The sequence below is a fragment of the Mustela nivalis genome (assembly GCF_964662115.1).
Source record: "Mustela nivalis genome assembly, chromosome: 11".
NCBI lineage: Eukaryota > Metazoa > Chordata > Mammalia > Carnivora > Mustelidae > Mustela > Mustela nivalis.
The window spans coordinates 995,733-1,019,207 of NC_139030.1; the positions used below are offsets into that span (position 1 = coordinate 995,733).

General features: G+C 38.5%; 1 protein-coding gene across 1 annotated transcript in view; it reads right to left on the bottom strand.

The window, feature by feature from the left end:
* Positions 1-23,475, bottom strand: part of WDR33 (WD repeat domain 33) — a 126,377-nt gene that overhangs the window by 14,473 nt on the left and 88,429 nt on the right. Inside the window, 9 exon segments of the mRNA XM_082690329.1 lie at positions 958-2,046; positions 3,571-3,723; positions 4,317-4,456; positions 7,009-7,095; positions 7,289-7,383; positions 7,738-7,848; positions 8,320-8,398; positions 8,489-8,643; positions 9,814-9,940. Coding sequence (XP_082546455.1) covers positions 958-2,046; positions 3,571-3,723; positions 4,317-4,456; positions 7,009-7,095; positions 7,289-7,383; positions 7,738-7,848; positions 8,320-8,398; positions 8,489-8,643; positions 9,814-9,940 — 2,036 coding nt within the window.

Sequence of the window (23,475 nt, forward strand, 5' to 3'; positions counted from 1 at the left end):
AGAGTAATGCCTAACCTGCTTATTCTGCTGGTTATTTTAATTTGGTAAACCCAATGTCATCTTCACAGGACAGATTCTCAGAGGTGTTAGAAAAAGCAAAAACAGACTGTTGTTTATCACATGCAGCATATCCTCTCCAAACCCAGTGCTTCATACCCAAATAATGCTTCCAGACTATCAACCTCAGAAAAATATCAAAACCACAGAGCAAAGAGTGGTAAATCCATTCGTGCTAATGCAGTCTTTCTGTAATTCCCACACAAAACCTGAACCCTCCTCACACTACTTCTCAAGCACAAGCCCAGCAAATGGGTAATAAAACTCAGCTAACAAAAACAGAATCCTCAGAAAAGGGCCAAGACAATTTCTACAGAATTACTCCCTCCAGTAAATAAATTTACATGTGAGTGGAAAACAACTTGAACAGCATTTTGTCCAGGGGGTCACCATCTGAGAATGCACAATTCTGGATTCAGAGATCTCTAAAAGCATTCACTGAAATGAAAATAGTGAGATCAGAGTTTACCATACACTTGTGAGTTAAATACTCCATCCTATCTTAAAGAGTAGAGCCGGAAGGTGGATTAGCCCATGAAACCCCAGGCTACAAACTAAAGAGCCCAGGAAAGGGGGATCTAACAGGCCTAGGGCCACCCCTGCTTCCTCCTCAGGGCCACAGCTCTTTTAGAGCCTGGGGACAATTATGAATGGTATTCAACTGAAAGTTGATCTTTTCTGGAATGATTTCTATTGAAAAGATTCATATTACAATATATTCAATGGTCTTGTTTACTCTCATTTCCTTCTTCAGCCATGACGCTGTTCTCAAGCCACTGTGACTACTTGAGAGACAGTGATACAAGCTGTGACTGCCTTCCACAGCATCTGGAAGTGCCACCTCCGTGCAGAGCTTATTTTCCCAATGTGCAATGCCTGTAAGTTAGAAATAAATAATACCTGATTGAAGGGGGCCCGGGGTCCATCACCTAGCAGAGCTGTTTTCTGTTGCTGGAATGGTATTGGCCCTTGAGATGGATGTGGCCCTCTTGCCGGGTTCTGCTGTCCCTGAGGTCCAGGGGGCCCTTGCATGCCACCCTGGGGTGGAGGCCCCAAAGAGCCCTGGGGCGGCCCCTGCTGACCCTGTGAGCCTGGAGGCCCTCGCAATTCCTGGGGGGGGCCCAGCATGGACCCTTGGGCTGGAGGCCCCTGCATGCCTCGAATCTCCTGAGGGCCTCGCATCTCCTGAGGGCCATGTCCCAGCAGTCCACTTGGAGGGTGAGGTCCTCGCATCTCTTGAGGCGGATGGCCCATCATCATCCCTTGGGGAGCAGGACCCTGATTTTCTCGGGGGCCTGGAGGACCCTGCATTCCTCTTGGATTCAATCCCATCAGAGGTCCCTGAGACACAGGACCCTGGATCCCTTGAGACCCTGGCCCACCTTGTATCCCATGAGGATGAGGAGGTCCTTGCATTCCTCTGGGACCAGGTGGTCCCTGCATACCTTGAGTACCAGGAGGCCCCTGAGGACCCAAGTGACCCTGGGGACCAGGTGGGCCTTGAGGGCCTATGTGACCTTGTGGGCCAGGTGGACCCTGAGGACCCATATGACCTTGAGGACCAGAATTACCCTGTGGTCCAGGTGGTCCTTGAGGTCCCAAAGGGCCATGAGGTCCAGGATGCCTCTGCATTCCTTGGGGCCCGTGCATGTCCTGAGGCCTTGGCAACCCCTGGGGTGGGCCCTGGGGCCCTTGTGGTCCCATGAATCCTTGTGGCCCCCCACCTCCCTGATGCAGCGGAGGACCTTGTGGCCCCATTTGTCCCTGGGGTCCAGGGGGTCTAAACTGTCCCTGTGGACCTGGAGGCCCCATTTGAGCCATGTTCATTGGCATCTGCTGAGATGGATGGGGCTGCTGAAAACCTTGAGGAATCTGAGACATTGGACCTTGTCCTGGAAAGGGCTGGGGTCCGAGGAGAGGGGTGCCAGATGAAGGAGGAGGCTGAATTTGCTCAGCCTGTTTCTGCGCAAGTCTTTCAATTTTAAGTTGCTAGAAAGAAAGGAAAAAAAAAATATTGGTAAATACACCAGACCCCTGAAGATGACATACTGCTATCATTTATTTCACTGGGGGAGCCTCAAGACAAACATAAGGCATCAACCTTTCAACACTCCACAGTAACAAGAATTCATATAACATTCAGATATTCTGAGAGCACACAAGCTTCCAGACTCACTCTAGATGCCTTCTTATATTTTTTAAAAATATTTTATTTATTTATTTGGCAGAGAGAGAGAACACAAGCAGGGGAAGTGGCAAGCAGAGGTGGAGGGAGAAGCACGCTCCCCACTGGGCAGGGGAAGCCTGATATGGGACTTGATCCCAGGACCCCAGGATCATGAACTGATTGGAAGGAAGTCACTTAACCAACTAAGCCACCCCGGCTCTCTAGACTTCTTCTTTTTAAATACTGGGAAAACAGAAGTCAGGATTATTTATAATCATCTTATTACATTCAAAAATTTACTAATGTTTTCTCATTTTTGGTTAACTGTCAAAGGTGAAAAGAAATAAGAGCAAACCACCTGCTCTAGAGTTGACAGAAAAATTATTTTATCTGTCAATAAATACATGAATCAAGTTAAAACTATGTTGGTTTTTATCTTTCCTATTAAAAAGTGTATATGAAGGGGACACCTGGGTGGCTCATTGGGTTAAAGCCTCTGCCTTCAGCTCAGGTCATGATCCCAAGGTCCTGGGATCGAGCCCCACATAGGGCTCTCTGCTCTGGAGGGAGCCTACTTCCTCCTCTCTCTCTCTCTCTCTGCCTGCCTCTCGGCCTACTTGTGATCTCTGTCTGTCAAATAAATAAATAAAATCTTAAAAAAAAAATGTATATGAAGGAGAGTCTGGGTGGCTCAGTAGGTTAAGTGTCTGACTCTTTTTTTTTTTTTTTTTTTAATTTATCTGACAGAGATCACAAGTAGGCAGAGAGGCAAGCAGAGAGAGAGGAGGAAGCAGGCTCCCTGCAGAGCAGAGAGCCCGATGTGGGGCTCGATCCCAGGACCCTGGGATCATGACCTGAGCCAAAGGCAGAGGCTTAACCCACTGAGCCACCCAGGTGCCCCTAAGTGTCTGACTCTTGATTTTGGCTCAGATCATGACCTCAGGATTGTGGGATCAAGTCCTGCATCAGGCTCTGTGCTCAGTGTCAAGTCTGCTCCAGATTCTCTCTCTAACCTCTCCCACTGCCCCTCCCCCTGCTTGCTCACACTGATTCTCTCTCTCTCTCAAATAAATATATCTTTTTTTTTAAATGTATATTTAACTTAGTTCTACTCACTGCTTGACTGATTTTGTTTTAAAAGTGTTAGAATCCTTTCACACCTGAAACTATTATGAAATTGTATGTCAATTATACTTCAATTAAGAAAATTCGAAAAACATAAAGAAATGGTGGTGTTCATAAGACCCATCTGAGAAGCCCTTCCCTTCTCTGTAAGAGCATATCAATAAAAAATATTATCACTATTTTCTTGGATCATCTTGAACCCCCTAAAGAGTATCACACACCTCCAGAAGCTGTGGGTTAGTATACTGTAATGTGGCCATTTCTTGCTCAATTTCTGCTTGTGTTTTCTTCTTCTCTTCCAATTTAATGTCCTCTTTTCTGTCATTCAGTACCTCATTTGGGGCAGGAATTGGAACTTTATTTTGCATCCAAGCCTTGGGAAAGAAGAGAATATTAAAATACACCCTAAGTAGGTATATTACAGTGAGAGAATGAGAAAAACATTCTGTAATGTCACTAGCTCATTCCAACTTGCCAAATACAAGCCAGCCAGCCTTGTATAGTCTTTATTTATAATGTTCCTTCCTGTAACGAGAATGAGTCAGGAAAGCACAGTATCGGGTAGAAACTATTAACCTGAAAAACACTGTAAGATCGTAAATGTTATTGAGAATGAAAAGCCTGCCCACCTCTTCGAAAGGGCACGTGTACTTTGTGTTGAGGGGACAAATAAAGCAAAAGACAGACAAATGAAGAAGAGAGTCAACATACTCTCTCTGCTCCATGCTTCTTCTCCTTCCTCTGATAGCTTGGACAATAAGAAGTAGGTGAGAAAAAAAGAAGAGCTACATGAATCATGACCAACTCAGCACTAACTGCAGAGCAGCAGATGGGAATTCTGTTGAAGAATACTCCAAAGAAGTCTGTGGTATAGAAATACTTTCCATAGATGAGACAATGCAAGAGGCACTCAAGAAGCAGAACCCCACAGTGCGTGGACAAGTTGGGACTGCTACTAGTTACTCACCTGCTGGAACTGAGCAGGAATAGGTTTTGCATAAGGAACTTTCTTCTGAGGAACTTTTTTCTGATCCTTTTGCATCACCTCCTCCATTCCCCAGTCCAAACCTGGAATCGTCATTTCAATTTCATTTGATTCATCTTTCCCTATAACCACAAAAAAAAGCAGTTAGCCAATGAAATGAGAGCAAATGGCCATGTCATCAATAAACACATTTTTGAACGGGGAAAAGCTGACAGCCTTCCCTTTGAGATCGGGAACACGACAAAGATGCCCACTCTCAACACTCTCATTCAACACAGTAGTAGAAGTCCTAGCAACAGCAATCAGACGACAAAAAGAAATAAAAAGTATTCAAATTGGCAATGAAGAAGTCAATGCTCTCTCTTTGCAGATGACATGATACTTTATATGGAAAACCTCAAAGACTCCACCCCCAAACTAGTAGTAATACAGCAATTCAGTAATGTGGCAGGATACAAAATCAATTGCTTTCTTATACACTAACAATGAAAATACAGAAAGGGAAATTAGAGAATCGATTCCATTTACTATAGAACCAAGAACCATAAGATAACCTGGGAATAAACCTAACCAAAGAGGTAAAAGAACTACAGAACATTCATGAAAGAAATTGAAGAAGACACAAAAAGATGGAAAAGCATTCCATGCTCATGGATAAGAAGAATAAACATTGATAAACTGTCTATACTGCCTAGAGCAATCTGTACTTTCATTCCTATCAAAAGTCCACCAGCATTTTTCAAAGAGCTGGAGCAAACAATCCTAAAATTTGTATGGGATCAGAAGAGACCCTGAATTGCTAAGGAAATGTTGAAAAAGAAAAACAAAACTGGGGGCATCACACTGCCTGATTTCAAGCTTTACTACAAAGCTGTGATCACTAAGATAGCATGGTGCTGGCACAAGAACAGACACACAGACCAGTGGAACAGAGTGAAGAGCCTAGATATGGACCCTCAACTCTATGGTCAAATAATCTTCGACAAAGCAGGAAAAAATATACAGTGGAAAAAAGTCTCTTCAATAAATGGTGCTGGGAAAATTGGACAGCTATGTGTAGAAGAATGAAACTCGACCATTCTCTCACACCATACACAAAGATAAACTCAAAATGGATTTTAAAAAAACCTCAAGATAAGGCAGGAATCTATCTGAATCCTAGAAGAGAACATAGGCAGTAACCTCTTTGACATCGGCTGCAGCAACTTCTTTCAAGATATGTCTCCAAAGGCAAAGGAAACAAAAGTGAAAATTAACTTTTGGGACTTCATCAAGATCAAAAGCTTCTGCACAGCAAAGGAAACAGTCAACAAAACAAAGAGGCAACCCACGGAATGACAGAAGATATTTATAAATAACAGTAAAGACAAAGGGCTGATATCCAAGATCTATAAAGAACTCAATTTGAACACACACAAAACAGATAATCACACATCAAAAAATGGGCAGAAGACATGAATAGACACTTCTCCAAAGAAGACATACAAATGGCTAACAAACACATGAAAAAATGTTCATTATTAGCCATTAGGAAAATTCAAATCAAAACCACATTGAGATACCACCTTACACCAGTTAGAATGGCCAAAATTAACAAGACAGTAAACAACAAGTGTTGGAGAGAATGTGGAGAAAGGGGAATCCTCTTACACTTTTGGTGGGAATGCAAGTGGGTGCAGCCACTTTGGAAACAGTGTGGAGATTCCATAAGAAATTAAAAATAGAGCTTCCCTATGACCTGCAATTGCACTACTGGGTATTTACCCCAAAGATACAGATGTAGTGAAAAGAAGGGCCATCTGTACCCCAATGTTCATAGCAGCAATGGCCACGGTTGCCAAACTGTGGAAAGAACCAAGATGATCCTCAATGGACAAATGGATAAAAATGATGTGGTCCATATACACTATGGAGTATTATGCCTCCATCAGAAAGGATGAATCCCCAACTTTTGTACCAACATGAACGGGACTGGAAGAGATTATGCTGAGTGAAATAAGTCAAGCAGAGAGAGTCAATTATCATATGGTCTCACTTATTTGTGGAGCATAAGAAATAACATGGAGGACATGGGGAGATGGAGAGAAGTGAGTTGGGAGAAATTGGAGGGGAGATGAACCATGAGAGACTGTGGACTCTGAGAAACAAACAGGGTTTTGGGGGGAGGAGGAGGGGGGTTGGGTAAGCCTGGGGGTAGGTATTACGGAGGGCACGTATTGCATGGAGCACTGGGTGTGGTGCATAAACAATGAATTCTGGAACACTGAAAAGAAAAAAGAAAAAAAAAGAGAAAACCACATTTTTGAAAGAACAGACTTTAAATATGTAGTTTATATCACTTTTATCAACATGTCTCAACATAAACTATTTTGGCATTTTTAAAATAATCTAGTATCATGAAGGTAAGAAACAGGTCTACAAAAAAAAAATTTTTTTTTTTAAGATTTTATTTATGTATTTGACAGACAAAGATCACAAGTAGGCAAAAAGGCAGAGAGAGAGAGAGGAGAAGAGGAAGCAGGCTCCCTGCAGAGCAGAGAGCCGGATGTGAGGCTCAATCCCAGGATCCTGGGATCATGACCTGAGCCGAAGGCAGAGGCTTTAACCTACTGAGCCACCCAGGCGCCTCCCAAAATTTTATAAAAATAAAACACATAGGTACAATGTCTCTTACCCATCTGCTCTTGTTCCATAGCTAATTTTAGTTGTTCTGGTATTCCCATTCCTGGAATTACTGCCAGGCTATTAGGTTCAAGGTCATCTATAAATAGGAATACATCTATTATCAACAGAGATTTTATAAACATAGTGGCCCAATAAATGAACACTTTATAAAAATGAAACCTTATCAATCAGTAAACTATGAAACTAAATTTAGTTTTATATAATCTTTTCCATAATGCTTTAATAAGAGTATATCACATTTCAAAGAAGGATAAATCTGTGAATCTTACCATATTCTACTCCATCTTCAGACATTCCAGGCAATAGGTTGAGATTATATCGATCTCGCATTTTATCACCTGGTCGGTTTCGGGTCCAGAATTTGCTGTCAAAATAAAAGTGATTGGAGGGGTAAGGGGAGGAGGACGGTTTCAGTATATTTCTGGGCACTTAAGAGTACCAAACAACCCACCAGTAAACATAACAAAGTTTTATAGTGACTTTCTTCTAAAAATTTAAGATGTCAAAATATTTTTTTAGTAAGAAGGCAAACCAAAATCCAAGTAACAAAGTCATTCTCAATACATTATTTCTTATTATTACATACTTAACAATAAACCACTACATGTTCCTAGGAAGTTGGACTACAAATATATTAATCTATCAATAAATATAAATCTTCATTTTCTGCTGCTCCATGAAGAGAGTAACTCCTTGTTATTTCTTATAGAAAGCTTACCTAGTATGGTCATTTGAACCTGAGCAGAGAATATGTCCAAGAGGATGCCAAGCCAGACTCCAGATCATTCCTTCGTGGGCCATCTCCATCCCACCCACTTCCTTCTCTACCCTGTAATAGCATCACAGAAAGAAGTCTTTTCACAAAAGTTACCAAAAAGGAAGAAAAAAAAAGGGACATTTTCTTTTGCTCGAACAAATGCTGGACATTTTCTTTTGCTTTGGTAAATCTACCAAAGCCTGTTACTTTGAATCTGGTCAGTTCCTTGTGTTTCAGGGGTATTCATTTGGTCATCAACAATGTATTCTTTTACTGAGGAGTACTTCAGAGGGAAAAGTGGTTGGAGAATGAATTCACCAATAAGAAACAAAGAAATCTGCTTTAATTTCCCTTAATGACTTCTAGATCTGAAAATAAAGGTGCTAATTTTTCTATTCCAAGCTGAGTTTACAGAATTGAAAACTGCAGGAAGTCTCTGATATAGGACATATGAACACTCAGGAAAAAGACATTATGTTTTACACTTTTAGGTGCTCTCTTCATAAAATATACAACTTCTTTACATGATAAGTTATCACATACCCCACATGCCAGAATAACAAAGAGCCATCGGACCCTCCACTGGCAAAAAGTCCTTCATGAACAGGATGCCAGGCCACAGCTGTGAAACAAAAACGTGGGCAAAGGCAAAACTGTTAGGATCTCAACAGACTACAGGTAATAGAATGAGAAGCATGCCACAACCACTGACCTGTGGCTTCTTTCTTATGACCTCGGAAGACCTGAAGCTCTTCTTTCAGGTTTCGGATATCAAAAAGTTTACAGAGGTGGTCACGTGATGCAGTGAGTAGCCAATTGCCATTGAGATTTAATTTCACTTCCATTACTGTGTTTTTATGGGCATGACTAGAAACAAAGTACCAAGAAAATAATCTGTCAGAATTCAAAACAAGGATAAATCGACACAACAGCCATTTTTGTTAAAAAGCACATGGGTCAAGACACAAGAGGTTGGGCCTCTTGGCAAGAGGTTTGGACATTATTTTTGTGGCTGACCTATTTCTTTCAAGTGTACTTTTAACATGGTCTTGTTATGTTACAAGCTTTATTGCTTCTTAATGTCCATTATCTAAGTACAGTTTTCATTAACCAATGAAAACAGCAGCAGAGCTTCAACTGTATAGAAAAGCTTATCTGTAAAGCAGGGGAAGCACTTGAACACATAAATTAATATTCAATAAAGCTCATTAAATTTTCAAAATTCAGTGACACTCCTCTCATTAAGACAAGCATTTAAAAAAGAGCACAGGATAGTTTGAGGGTTAATTTGAACTAAAAACACTACAAATCAAGGCCTACAAAATGCACATCTCCAAGGAGTCACAATGTGTCCTATTTGGTTGTGGCCACTGGAGTTATGTAACAAGGCAGCCTTGCTCCAACCAGCTCTGGATTTGGCTCACTTTCCAGTCAGAAGGACCAGGATGCAGGGGTGTGGTCAAAACACATGTTAATAATATGTTTATTTAACTATGAACAGTGACAGATAATAATAAAAAATAATCATGTAAAATATTATAATATAAAATATATATTGTAATATAAAATATAATAATAATAAGTAATTTTAAAAAGACAAACTTTATTATGAGGCTGCATCGTAAGTAAGCACCTCAAACAGAAAATGAGAACTGATTCAAAACTGGGGGGAAATTTCCTCTACAAATAGATGTGGTAAGATGAAGAAGACTGGGCTGTATCTAGTAAGTAAGTGGGTGCCACCTTAGCTACATAGAGTGCCAAAATGTATCACAAGGACACCACAACCTAGGATAGTGAGAAACACCTTTTCTTCATCTTCATCCTTGCCCCACTCCCAGGGATACCCAAATTAAATTTAGATACATATGGAAGAACAAAAAACATATTTAATTAATAATTAGACCGTAGGTACAAGTTCATCTGTTGTGTACCCTAGTTTTTCATGAATACACAGGACGAGAGAAGGCTCAAAGTTAAAAAATACAGTCTTGTTCCCCTTTGTCTAGGGACCAAGGTGTGGTTCCTATCACTTACAGTGTTGCAAGACTCTGCCCAGTCTTGGGATCCCAGAACTTGATTGGCTGTTGACTATCTTTACTTCCTGAAACAACTAACCCTTTTGTTGGATGCCAGTCTACACATTTCACATCTGCACCATGCCCTGTTGGAAACAAGTAGAAATAAAACCTAATCAGTCATATATTTAAAGCAGCACTCCATTCTAATTTAAACCAAAGCAGACAAACTTATTATACGTTTTGATCCTAGTACTCCATCACCTTAACCTTTTTGAAAAGGCTCTTTTGGTTTTGTGTGGGGAAGACTTTTGAATAGAGCAACCTCTTTTGAGGTCAAGATGCACAGGAACAGTTCCTCTTCTCAGGCAACTAAGCTCATCTTCTTGCCTACTTCTGGCTGGCCAAAGCTTTTTAGAAGTTGTGTCACTCAAGCCCCATATTTAAAGCTTGTCATGTTTTTCTGGATGATCCTAATTACTAGGCACAATTCTTGTCATTCACTCTATAGTTTTCCCACTTTGAAGTAGTCCTTATAGATCAAAAGTCCTAAATTCAGGTTCACATGCCAGCGCTTTCTAGATGTGGCAGTAGGAAAAATATTCTATCTTTCTGATGGAATTCCATTTACTAAAATGAAAAAGGAGAAAAACAATTCCTGCTTCATTTACACACATACCAGATGAGATGATGGTAAGAGCTACTCTGTAGAGTGCTTACTAATATGTTAGGGCATGATGGAATATTTAAAATCATCACCTTTTTAAATCCTCACAAAGTCCTGAGGAAGGTATTATCATTTTATTTGTTTTACAAGTGAAGAAAAGAAACAGAAGGACTGCAGGGATTAAGTAAGACGTCCTAGTTTCTAAAGCTAGTCAACAAGAACAGGAGCTGGAATCTGAACCTGATCTACAGGATTCCAGAAATAGTTCTCTCAATCACTGTGCTAACACATAGGGTCACTTAACAAATGGAACACATTAACTGATACTAAAAATCACAAAAGTGAAAATCAGAACTTCTACAATTGAAAGAAATAAGTAACTAATTTTTGAAAAATCAGGGCTGTCCAGAAAAAGCCTCAGAAAGATTTTATATAGCAAATGCCCTACAATGCAGGTAAAAAGTGAGGTGAAGAGTATTTGAAACTGGTCCCTCTCCAACCAGGACCAAATCCAGCTTCTATGAAATCTGAGGTGGGAAGGAGGAAGGATATGGAAGAATAGCAAGAGAGGGAAGAAGGAAGAGTGAAGAGATGATTTTAGAGGCAATGGGAAGTGAATTTGCACCAATTCAGAAGGGGAGTAATTTGTTTCTCAAATAGGCATGGACTTAAGACCCCATGCTGGCAAGTATGTAGGGAAATACCAACTGCCTGGACAACAGTTTGACAATGTATGCCAAAGCATGAGAAACATACCTATCCTATAACCTGAGAACCTCATACCTCAAAATTTATCCTGAGGAAATAACAAATGTCGAAAAAGATTTGCCTACACAAATGTTTAATGATAGTTTATTTTTAAATGCCCTTGAATAGGAAACATATTACAAAATATATTTCAGTATGGCATATGTGCTCAATGGAATATGATGCACCTGTTATAAATGATACTATACTAATTTGTTAATTAAAATATTCATGATACGATTGAAAAAAGAAAAACCCCAGTGTGTGCAGCATTCCTGATGCCACCACTGTAAAAGGGAGATCAGTACCATGAGTGTGCATGCACACCTATCTAGAGAAAAATGCAAGTCTAGACACCAAATTGTTAAACAGAAATAATACTAAGCGGAGTAGAGGTAATATGGTTATTCTTATTTCCCTGTTCTGTTTTTATGTTTTCTTTTGGGGTTTCTTGTTTGTTTTTATATCTTCTACAGTGAACATATATTTTATAACTGGGATCTGAAGATGTGAAAAGGGAAAGAGGTGTTGTGTTGCTTTGATTTTATCAAGAAAAAGAACTGAGGATGGAAAGATTAAATAGAAATACAATTAAGTCTTTCAGTCCTTGCTTGGCTTAAGAACTTTTTTTTCAGGGTTGTTGCTATTGTTTTTAATTTATTTAAGTAATCTCAACACCCATTGTGGGGCTTGAACTCACTAGCCCAAGATCAAGAATCATATCCTCTCCTGACATAGCCAACCAGGCATCCTAAGAACTTTTTTATTTTTTTTTAAAGATTTTTTTTCTTTAGGGGCTACTGGGTGGCTCAGTGGATTAAGCCTCTGCCTTCGGCTCGGGTCATGATCCCAGGGTCCTGGGATAGAGTCCCGCATCGGGCTCTCTGCTCAGCAGGGAGCCTGCTTCCCTTCCTTTCTCTCTCCCTGCCTCTCGGCCTACTTGTGATTTCTCCCTCTCTCTCTCTCTCTCTCTGTCAAATAAATAAATAAATGAACAATTTTTTAAAAAGATTTTTTTATCTTTAGATAAAAAGATACATTTAGAGACAGAGAGATCACAAGTAGGCGGAGAGGCAGGCAGAGAGAGGGGGAGAAGCAGGCTCCCCGCCAAGGAGAGAACCCAACGTGGGGCTCGATCCCAGGACCCTGGGATCATGACCTGGGCTGAAGGCAGAGGCTTAACCCACTGAGCCATCCAGGCGCCCCCATCCTAAGAACTTTTAATGCCATTAACAATTTGACCCTAAAAAGATATGGCCAGGGAATTTTAAAAAAGCTTTATGGGTCACTATCACTCAAAATTAAATATTATGTAGAGATATGTGTGTATTTTAAACAAATTTGGAAAATACATGAGAAAACACTTTTAAAATGTGATGCATTATGGAGAAAAAATTCATACTCTTAGCAGCCACCTCTACCCTCACCTTTTCTGAGATGCTTTTGTTATAAAAGTATGTTTAGTTTAAAGAACTGTATGCAAAAAAAAAAAAAAAGATTTTAAAAACCCCGCTAAAAAAAAAAGTAACAACAAAAATACATCTGAGCTGCTTTGAATTGTTTTCTGACATTTTCTAAAATGTATTTGGGGGGTGCTTGGGTAGTACAGTCAGTTAGGTGTCCAACACTTGGTTTCAGCTCAGGTCATGATCTCAGGGTCATGAGACTGAGCCCAGTGTCAGGCCCCATGCTCACGGGGAGACTTCTTAAGTTTCTTTCTCACTCTTCCTCCACCCCTCCCCCAACCCTCTGTCTCTCTAACAAATAAACCTTTAATTTTTTTTTTTTTTTTTTTTTTTTTAAATAAGGGCGCCTAGGTGGCTCAGTTGTTAAGCACTGCCTTTGGCTCAGGTCATGATCTCGGGATCCTGGGATCAAGCCCTGCACTGGGCTCCCTGCACAACAGGAAGCCTGCTTTTCTCTCTCCCACTCCCCCTGCTTGTGTTCCCTCTCTTGCTGTGTTGTCTCTCTCTCTGTCAAGTAAATAAAATCTTTTCTAAAAGTTTTTAAATAAAATAAAAAGTATTCAAGTAGAACCTAAGCAAGTGAGGAATCTCATCTATCCTATTCTGCTAAATGAATTTACCCAAATCCATACATATCACTAAATATAAATCCAACTGATTGGTACAGATTCTAGGATATTATTTTATTGGTTACTGTCCTTAATAATAAAAATACTGCTACTACTAGTGAGCACACATACTTCTTACATGTATGGTACTATTCAAAGCAAAGTATGTATACTGACTAGTACTTTACAAATGAAAATTACGAAGTACAGACAGGTTAGGCAATCTGCCCAGGATCACACAACTGATATGTGGCAGAGCAGACACCTTGAATGCAGGGAGCTGGCCCCCAATCCATAGCTCTTAATGCCTATTCTATTCTGCCTCCTTAGATGTGGAAAGGTTAGTCTAAGAGTTACAGGAGGAAAAGAAAATAAGTCTCTTCCTATTTGCTTCTATATGCACAAAGACTCATTGAGAGATAGCAGACAGGGAACAGATGGGAGGGCAGCTATTCAAGTCTTGACATTATTTTTGAACCACATGCATGGGTCATCTACTTTTTTAAAATTAAATACAAATAAAAGACTTATTTAAGAAAGTATGTACAAAAAATGTGCACCATGCTAACATTTATGGCTTAAAAAGAGACATACACATACACAAAGCACACACATGCATTTGTTCAAATGTGCATAAAATGTGAAAAACAGAAAGAAAACAGAAGAATCATCACATTAATTGCCCCCAAGAGAGGGAACTGGGTAAGGAGACTTCACTGTATACTGTTTGTTAATTTTTAAATACTGAAACACAGGAATGATCCATTGGGGGGAAAAAAATCAATGAAAAAAAATTAATTTACTAAATAGCAAAGGACTGTTTGCTCTGTAAAGTGGATATGAAATCATTACAAGAAGCACATATCACTTTTATATTTTTTCAAATGAAAAGGAGGAAAAATAAATAGCTTAACCTGGCACAGATGCACAACTTTGCAACTGATTTGCAACTGCTTTCTTCTTTAGTAAAAAAAAGTTACTGAATTCCCAATGAAGTGAGAAAAACTATTTCAAACAATAAAACTGTACCCTCTCATGTCACATTTAGATCCAGAACAATGAGACCAATAGAAATTTATCCTAAGAAAGTAACTTAAAGGATTTTTTTAAACTTTTATATTTAAAAGATGGCAGTTGAAACTTTGCTCAAAAATAATGAAAACAAATTTCAGAGGTGGGATAAATTAAATGAACTGTGTCATGGACCAAAAAAAGAACAAAAAACTATTAAAATGAGGATTCTAGAACAAAAGAAAATGCTTATGAAATAAAGTGCCTTTTTTTTTTAAGATTTTATTTATTGATTTGGCAGACAGAGATCACAAGTAGGCAGAGGCATGCAGAGAGAGAGGAGGAAACGGGCTCCCTGCTGAGCGAAGAACCCAATGCGGGGCTTGATCCCAGGACCCTGGGATCACGACCTGAGCCAAAGGCAGAGGCTTTAACCCACTGAGCCACCCAGGTGCCCCTAAAGTGCATTTTAAAACAGCAAACAAGGATCACCTGGGTGGCTCGGTGGGTTAAGCCTCTGCCTTCGGCTCAGGTCATGATCTCAGAGCCGTGGGATCGAGCCCCACATTGGGCTCTTTGCTCAGGAGGGAACCTGCCTCCCCACCTCTCTCTGCCTGCCTCTCTGTCTACTTGTGATCTCTTTCTCTTTGTCAAATAAATAAATAAAATTTTTAAAAACAACAACAACAACAACAACAACAAAACAGCAAACAAGAGGTGCCCAGCTGGCTCAGTCCGTGGGACTTGAGACTCTTGATCCCAAGGTTCTGAGTTGAAGCCCCACGCTGGGTCTAGAGATTACTCAAAAATAAAATCTCAGGGGAACCTGGGTGGCTCAGTCAGTTAAGTGTCCAACTCTTGATTTCAGCTGAAGTCATTATCTCAGGGTCCTGGGATCCAGCCCCCCATCTGGGCTCAGGGCTCAACACTCAGCGGGGAGTCTGCTTCAGGATTCTCTCTCCCTCTACCCTCCCCCCCACTGCTCATGTATACGCTCCCTCTAAAATAAGTAAATAAATCTTTAAAAATAAATGAATTTTTAAAATAAAATCTGAAAAATAAATAAATAATAAAACAGCAAACAAACTAATACATGCATAAACCGTGCATATGCCATGGGGCTGATTATAAAAATGTATAGGTTCAAAAATGTAGATGCAAATAAGTAACAAATGAAAACTATATTGAAATACCAGAAACAGAGGTGAAGTTTCACATTTTCTCTAATGTTACATTGTATTTATCATCACAAATAACACAGGTTAGATTTATGTGTGTGTATAAATTCTGATGTTTTTAAAATGAGAAAAAAAATAAGAAATTAAATTGAGAAATAAATTGAGGGAAAAAAGGAACTTTGCTAGGTTATATTTTCTCTATCAAACTAGCAAAAATTAAATTTGGTGACACAGTGATAATAAGAGAAGAACAGACAATGTCATCCACAACTGGTTGGAAAGTAAATTGGTACAATTTTGGAGGGAGGCCATCTGGCCGTATCTATCAAAATGTTACAAGTCTTAATTCTGCTAGGAATTTACCCTATGTCTGTAGCTGTAAAATCACACCAAAATTTTTCAAAGATCGTTTGTTTCACCTTGCTTGAATTCGAAGACTGGAAACACCTAAAAATCAATGAGGGGTTATTTAAGAATATTAAGGTAAATCCATATAACTGAGTACTATAAAGTACTATAAAGCTGTTAAAACTGAGGCAGGAAGAGGGAACTTTTGGGGGACGATGGAAATGTTCTATATCCTGATTATAATGGTGGTTACAAAAATGAAGCAGAGAAGACTTTTTGAAGGGACTGAAATGTTACATACCTTTATTACAGTATATGTATTTGTCAAAGTTCATTGAACTGTATAACTAAGAAAAGGCTGAATGTTACCACATGTAACTTATACCTCAATAAGTACAAACAGGGTCGCCTGGGTAGCTCAATGGGTTAAAGCCTCTGGTCATGATCTCAGGGTCCTGGGATTGACCCCTGCATCAGGCTCTCTGCTCAGTGGTGAGCCTGCTTCCCCCCTCTCTCTGCCTGCCTCTCTGCCTACTTGTGATTTCCATCTGATGAATAAATAAAATCTTTGAAAAATTAAATAAAATTAAAAGTACAAACAGAAAAGCAAGATGTAATTTAGTCCAATTTGTAAAAAAGAAAAGTTAAACTGTTAATAGTTTTTTAGGGAGAAGAAATGCTATGAGAATAAGAAGGCATTTACTCTTGGACTGCATGAAGTTTTTGTTTTTGTTTTTGTTTTTTTTTAAAGATTTTATTTATTTATTTGACAGAGAGAGATTACAAGTAGGCAGAGAGAGAGGAGGAAGCAGGCTCCCTGCTGAGCAGAGCCCAATGTGGGACTCGATCCCAGGACCCTGAGATCATGACCTGAGCCGAAGGCAGCGGCTTAACCCACTGAGCCACCCAGGCGCCCCCTGCATGAAGTTTTTAAACGCTCTTTTATTACTGTACTTAATGGCAACTGCCTTTGGTTTCTCTCATTTCAAGCCTCAAGAATGACTGATACTAATTAGTGTCTTTGTTTGCCAATACAGAACCAGTGCTTGTGGTCCCAGAAAGATGTGCTTCAAAGCCTCAGTGGGGATGCACTTTTTCAGACAGTTCTCAGACTCAGTATCACTAAATGAAGTTTCAAGAATATTATGAGTTTTGTGAGCTAAGTGCCATATATTAAAACTTAATTTTAAACGAATTATTCTCTCACAGAATAACTGTTTGAAGAACCAAACACATAGCTTATCAACTTAACCATTAACCCAAAAGAATGTCTCTATACTAATTTTTATCACTTCAAAGGTCCAGAAGTTCAGAATAGAACCATTCAAAATTCTTTGTGACCCCCAAACATGGAAATTTCAAGAATGTAATTAGTGTTTGCAATACTGAAGCAATTAACACAGACTTACTACAAAATTCATTCAAGTAAATTTATGGTCCAGTGACCTAGATATTTTAGTACTAACAACATCTTGTTGATAGTTCAAGATTTTAAGACTAAAAACTGCTTGTCAGTGGAAGATCCAACATTTTGTAAAGTGGCCCTTAATTAAAACATTTCAGAATCAAGCCCATTAGACAATATAAAGATAAAATTCTCAACATCAAACCCTCTCCAGATACTACAAAGCCTAACACAATATAAGGTGTAGCCTTGCAGGGAACTGACAGGCGTCTACAGGGAGACTGTGGTAAACACATAAACTCTTGGTAGGTTAACAGCTTTAAAAAGCTAGCAATACAGGCGCATTGCTACTACCAAGACTCCAGGATCCCTGGTAAAGGTCATAGTACCTATCCATTCTTGACTGCAATTAGAAAGGGAAGATATGCTGGAAGAAAGATTTAAATATTGAAAGTTGGAGGTGCAACTGCCAATTTCTAAAATTAAGAGATTCCAAGTGCAAATCATTACATGAAGATCAAGAGTGTCATAATAAATCTATGTGTGGAATTCCCTTTAAATATTTACAAATACTTAAGAATCTCACCTGCACTGTCGAATACAGTAACTTATCAGCCACGTGGCTACCTAAATTTGTCTTAATCCAAGTTAAAATTTAGGTTCCTCATTCACTCTCTATAGCATTATTTCAAGTGCTCAAAGGTCACATGTGACTATTGGTTAGTATACTGGATAACACAGATCTAGAATAGTTCCATCATCAGAAAAAGTCCTACTGGACAACACTGATTTAAACTAAAATTAGCCATTTTAAAGGAAGTTTCTACTTACACTCTCATGATTGTATTATTCATTCTGCTACATAATGAACAACAACAAAAAAGTATCTTCAATTGCTACTAGAACTAGGGAAGACCTGCAAAGGTATCCAGCCCTGAAATTGTTACCTAAGAGAAAACTGAGGCCTAAAAGGGCTAAGCCAATGCCCAGAAGTGCCCCGAATTTTCTTCCTATTCCTATCTTCCCTTCACCTCACTAAATATAACATCCAAATTAAGTGGCAAAATACAGTTGACTCTTGAACAGGGGTTGGAACAGCGCAGGGTCACTTACATGCAAATATTTTTTGATATACAGTACAGTACTATAAATGGTTTTCTATTTCTTACTTTCTTGCTAACATTTTTTTCTGTAGCTTACTTTATTGTAAAAACAGCATATAATACACAAAATATGTGTCAATCAACTATTTATATTATTAGTAAGGCTTTCTGGTCAACAGTAGGTTATCAGTAGTTAAGATTTTAGGGAATCAAAAATTATACGAGGTTTTTAGACTGCAGTGAAGGGATCAGCACTCCTAAACCCCTGTTGTGGCAAGGGTCAACTGTAGTTCCTTTTGTTTCATTTATTAATCAAATGTAACTGAGGAGGCTGTAGTAGACAAAATTCTGTATACCTTTCCAAGTCTCAGAACTACATAAGAAAAGAATTTAGGGGTAAAATTTAAAAATAAATACATAAATAAGAATTACTTCTTTTAGACCCTTAATCTCACAAAACAAACTGAGAGTTGTGGGTGGGGGGCAGGTAGGGAGAGAGTGGTTGGGTTATGGACACTGGGGAGGGTATGTGCTATCATGAGTGCTGTGAAGTGTGTAAATCTGGTGATTCAAAGACCTGTACCCCTGGGGCTAATAATACATTATATGTTAATAAAAAAATAATAATAAAAATAAATAAATATGAATAAAGCTGAATGGTACTGACCAAAAAAAATTACTTCTTTTACCTTTCTAAGAAGTAATTAGACTGATTCTGAAGAGCGGGGTCTTGTTAAAAATAAAGGAAAGTGAGGAGAAAAAAAAAAGAAAGGAATGTGGCAACCATGCCCCAACCCCACCCAAAGAAATTATAAATTAATCTCACCATATGGGGTTATTTTTAGATATTAAGCTTTGGAGGGAGTGAATTTTGCATATTTCTTAGCTAGCTTACACTCTTTGGTCCTTACTAAATGAATAGTAACAGAATTAGCATCATTTCGGAGGCTGGTGGCATTGGTTTGTGAACTGTATCTGACTGAGGGTTGTTTAACTTACTACTTCAGAATAATCAACTGCAAAAAAACCTAATTAATTGTACATTAGAATTTATACCAAATGGGAGGAAAATGATTTTACTTATTCCACTTGATCATTCCTTTACATGCTCATTTATGTGCTCTTTCACTGGCTCATTAATTCAAAATAAGTGTGCATAACAGCAACCTTCATTGGGCTCCTATTTTGGATGCTTGATCTCTAAAATATGTGATCACCAAACAAAATGAAGACTGAATACTGGGGAAATATTTGTAGAATCATATAGTGCAGGTACAATAACTTTTAAGAAAGTTAATACCTAGAATAAAAATTTTCAGAATAAAGACTGAATTAAGCTAACAAAACAACTAGTGCAGGGTCTTTAGAGATTTTTCTCCACAAGTAAAAACAGAAAAATCTCTTCTAAAAAATGTTACACTGGGCGCCTGGGTGGCTCAATCACTTAAGGGGTCTGCCTTCAGCTCAGGTCATGATCCCAGGGTCCTGGGATGCAGCCCTGCATCAGGCTCTCTGCTCAGCAGAGAGTCTTTCTCCCTCATCCTCTGCTCCTCCATCCATTGGTGCTCACTCACTCTTAAATATTTTTTTAAAAACTAAAAAACAAAAATGTTACACAACTATGCCTAAAATAGCAAGGTACAGAATGCAAAACAATTTTTCCTAACTAATGAAAACAAAACCTGCTTTGTGTGTGTGTGTGTGTGTGTGTGTGTGTGTGTGTGTTTAAGGGAGATCCTAGAAATAAAATGCAGAGACTCCTTAATAAAACCTAAAATTCTAACAACAGGGCTGATGTTTTAGTCTTTAGATATTTGGTGAACAGTTCCAGATGTGTTTTTGTAGAAAGTGGAGGCTTCCTGTTTATCATTTCCTATCTCAGAACCATAAGGTGTAGTGAGAGTTACAAGCCAGCAAGGGAAAGAGGTCTGTTTTTGGACTCTTCCTTCAAGGAAGAGGTTCCCCGGTTTCTGCGATATTGTATGTAAAAACTGTCCCTCTGTGTATTTTTCAAGAACCTCATCTCTCCTTCACATTCTCATGAGATCCTAAGGGACCTATCATCCCACAGAGGTAAAACGTCCTGCCTTAAGACAATGCGTATGACCCCAAGGCTCGGTGAACAGTCTGAAAACCAATACATAGTTTTATTTGAAGGTCAAAAAAGGTGTCCATTTTCCCATTTTATTTTTCCTGGATCAAACCAGTATACGAACAAATCTTAAGAAAAATTTCTTTTATACATAACTTACAAAAAGCACCAGATTTTCTAATACAGGAAGAAAAAAGCAAACAAAGATTTCAAGTACCATCTTGTACATTAACAGTTGAAGAACTGTTATTCAAGAAAATGTGTCAAACATTAACAACAAATTCGGTCTACTTCCAGCCACAGGAACATAAAATGTAACAGATCAGTTTAAGGCAAAGGATATTTGTTGCCATGGTCCACAGCCAGACATTTCAGTACTCAATAGATTAGCAGACTCAAGAATTTAAAAAAATGAAACAGCATAATTAACTTGTACCCTGGCCAACGAATATGCAATTTATTATCATTTTACCTCCCTTTTTTGCAAAGTAATTTTAAGCTTAATCCAACAGTCATTATCAACTGAAAGTGATAGTATTAGTATTTCTCTCATCCATATCTAGAAAGTGACATTAGTAAAAATCTATAAAATTAAATGGAAACTCAATCATGGAACAGTATACCTCTAGGCAGTGTTTTTCAGGAAGCATGTTCAAAGCCACAACAGAGCACGAAATCTTGGGTGAAGGGGTTCTGTGGTCAAAGAGTTGTACAGTGCTGAATTTTAAAAATTAACAGGTTTTTTTTTTCCATGTCTGAGAGCCTTCAGTGCTTTCAATATAAATTACAAATCTGCAGGTGAGAATGTGACCATGAGTCTTTTTTCCTCAAAGCACTTCCAAATCCCTCAGAAGATGAAATGCTAGCTTATTTTGTTGTCTGGCAATGAAGAGCTTAAATCCAGAAGAGTAGACACCTCTGGGGAAAAAGAGGAAAGGCACTAGGGAGAGGTGCATAAATGGACTTTTAACCATATCTGTAATGGATTCTTTTTTTAAAAGAAATCAGCATGGCCAAAATGTAAGGATTTGACACAGTTGAATGGTAACACAAAAGTGTTTATCAGGTTATAAAAAAAAATGTGAAATATATGCTGTCAGAGTATCCAGTATACAAACAAAAAAACTCAAATGAAACAAGAATGTAGAAACATAATAAATTTGCCAGATTCCTACTTAAGTCACACATGTAATTTGCATATGCAAGAAAATGGTTTCTATTTAACTGTACTATGTATTTACATGGAAGACTGACAAAGGCTGAACCAAAAGAAACTGTCAAGTAGGTTAAAAACTGAAATTAAGGAGTGCCAGAGTCGCTTAAGCATCTAACTCTTTATTTTGGCTTGGGCCATGACCTCAGGGTCCTGGGATGAGCCTGAGTCGTTTTGGGATTCTGTTTCCTCTCTCCCTCTGCCCCTCCCCTCCCCCTGCTCTGTCTCTCTCTCCAAAATCTTTTTCTTAAAAAAACTGTAAGTAAGCATACATCTCATAAGATTAATGCCATGTAACTACTTCTGGCATCAACGTGAAAATTTTTAATGAATATATGACATGTAAATAATTCCTGGTCCAATAAGAACATATGCAGCCGTAAGTTTTGCTGAAACTTACATTTCGGACTACTACTAAACTTATACAATAATGTGGGGGGGAGGATATAACAGAGAAAAGCGCAATTTCCATTTGAGTCAATTTTAAAAATTGTATTTAGAAAAATCTTGAAAACTACGAAAGGGAGAAAAATAATCAGATGACTGATGCAACAGGAAAATCTCCATTTCTTTCTCAACCCATTGCCTGAGAGTATATAGAATGAATGTTGATCCTCTATATTCTTCTGTTGTAATAACCAGAAAGAAGTGACTCTGCAGCATGTTTCCTGCCCAACAGCAAATTACCCTTTGTAGCCCTTTTTTTTTTTTTAAGATTTTAATTAAAAGGATTTTTTTTTTAAAAAGCTAGTTTGGAGAATATTCATCAAAAACGTTTAAAGGGAAGGAATGCAACAACTGAATATTCTTTCAACCTTCATTGTTATTGTACTGTCCCAAATATTAACAACCAGTATCACAAAGGACATCAGCCATTAGTCTGAGGTTAGAAATACCTGTATCCCAAACACAAGGTAGAAACCAACTACAAAGTCCTTTATAAGAAAGTGTGCACAGAGTGGGAGTGGGAGAGTGTGTGTATGTGTGTAATCAGACATCAAGGTTTTCTAGCAAACATTTCTGCACACATTCGTTAATTAAATAGTAATATATAGATGGTATAACAGTCTTAAAGAGTCAAGAAAAGAAGCATATAATCATCACTTGAAAAACTAGAAAGAAAGTGTAAAAAACAAAAGCAAAAACAAAAACTTTAAAAGAATGATGGGAAGGTTTGGCAATACCAAGACTACCAAAAAGAGCAGTATGCTACATTATGCTCTTTGCTACATTAACAATAGAGTCATCGGTGCCAGCAGACTCCTTGGCCAAGAATGAAAAGAAACCATGACTGAAAGAAAGCCTTAATAAAGAAGACAAAGCAGGATCAAAAAGGAAAACAAGAAATTTTAAATGGTACTTAAGGGCATTTCTAGGGAAAGCCTTCCTTCTGAAAAAAATATATTAAAACAGTAAACTGGTTAATCACCCTCAGTTGGCCAGAATAAGGACACTGTGTTTTAAAATCGGAGGTTTAGTTACATGAGAGCAACGCACAATCCTGGCCAAACTAGAAGTAATTAATTAGCCCCCATGGTAATCATAGCCATGCACAACTATATTTTGAATCTCTGTTTTGCCAGAATGTACTTGGGTGTATTTGCATTTTGGGGAAATGTGGCTTCCTATATAATCTTATTCATCTACTACTAAGGAAGGTAACAGTTACAAAGTTAAAGAAATTTACCTGTATCAGAATAAGGTTACATGAACCCCTAAATAACTGCTAGAGGCAGGGTCTATCGTACAATTCCCAGAATTTCAAGCTGTTATTAAGAACTTTTTCTATACGTAAGTAATCTGAGATGGTATTACACTCCAATTGGATCTTGACAATTTTTTC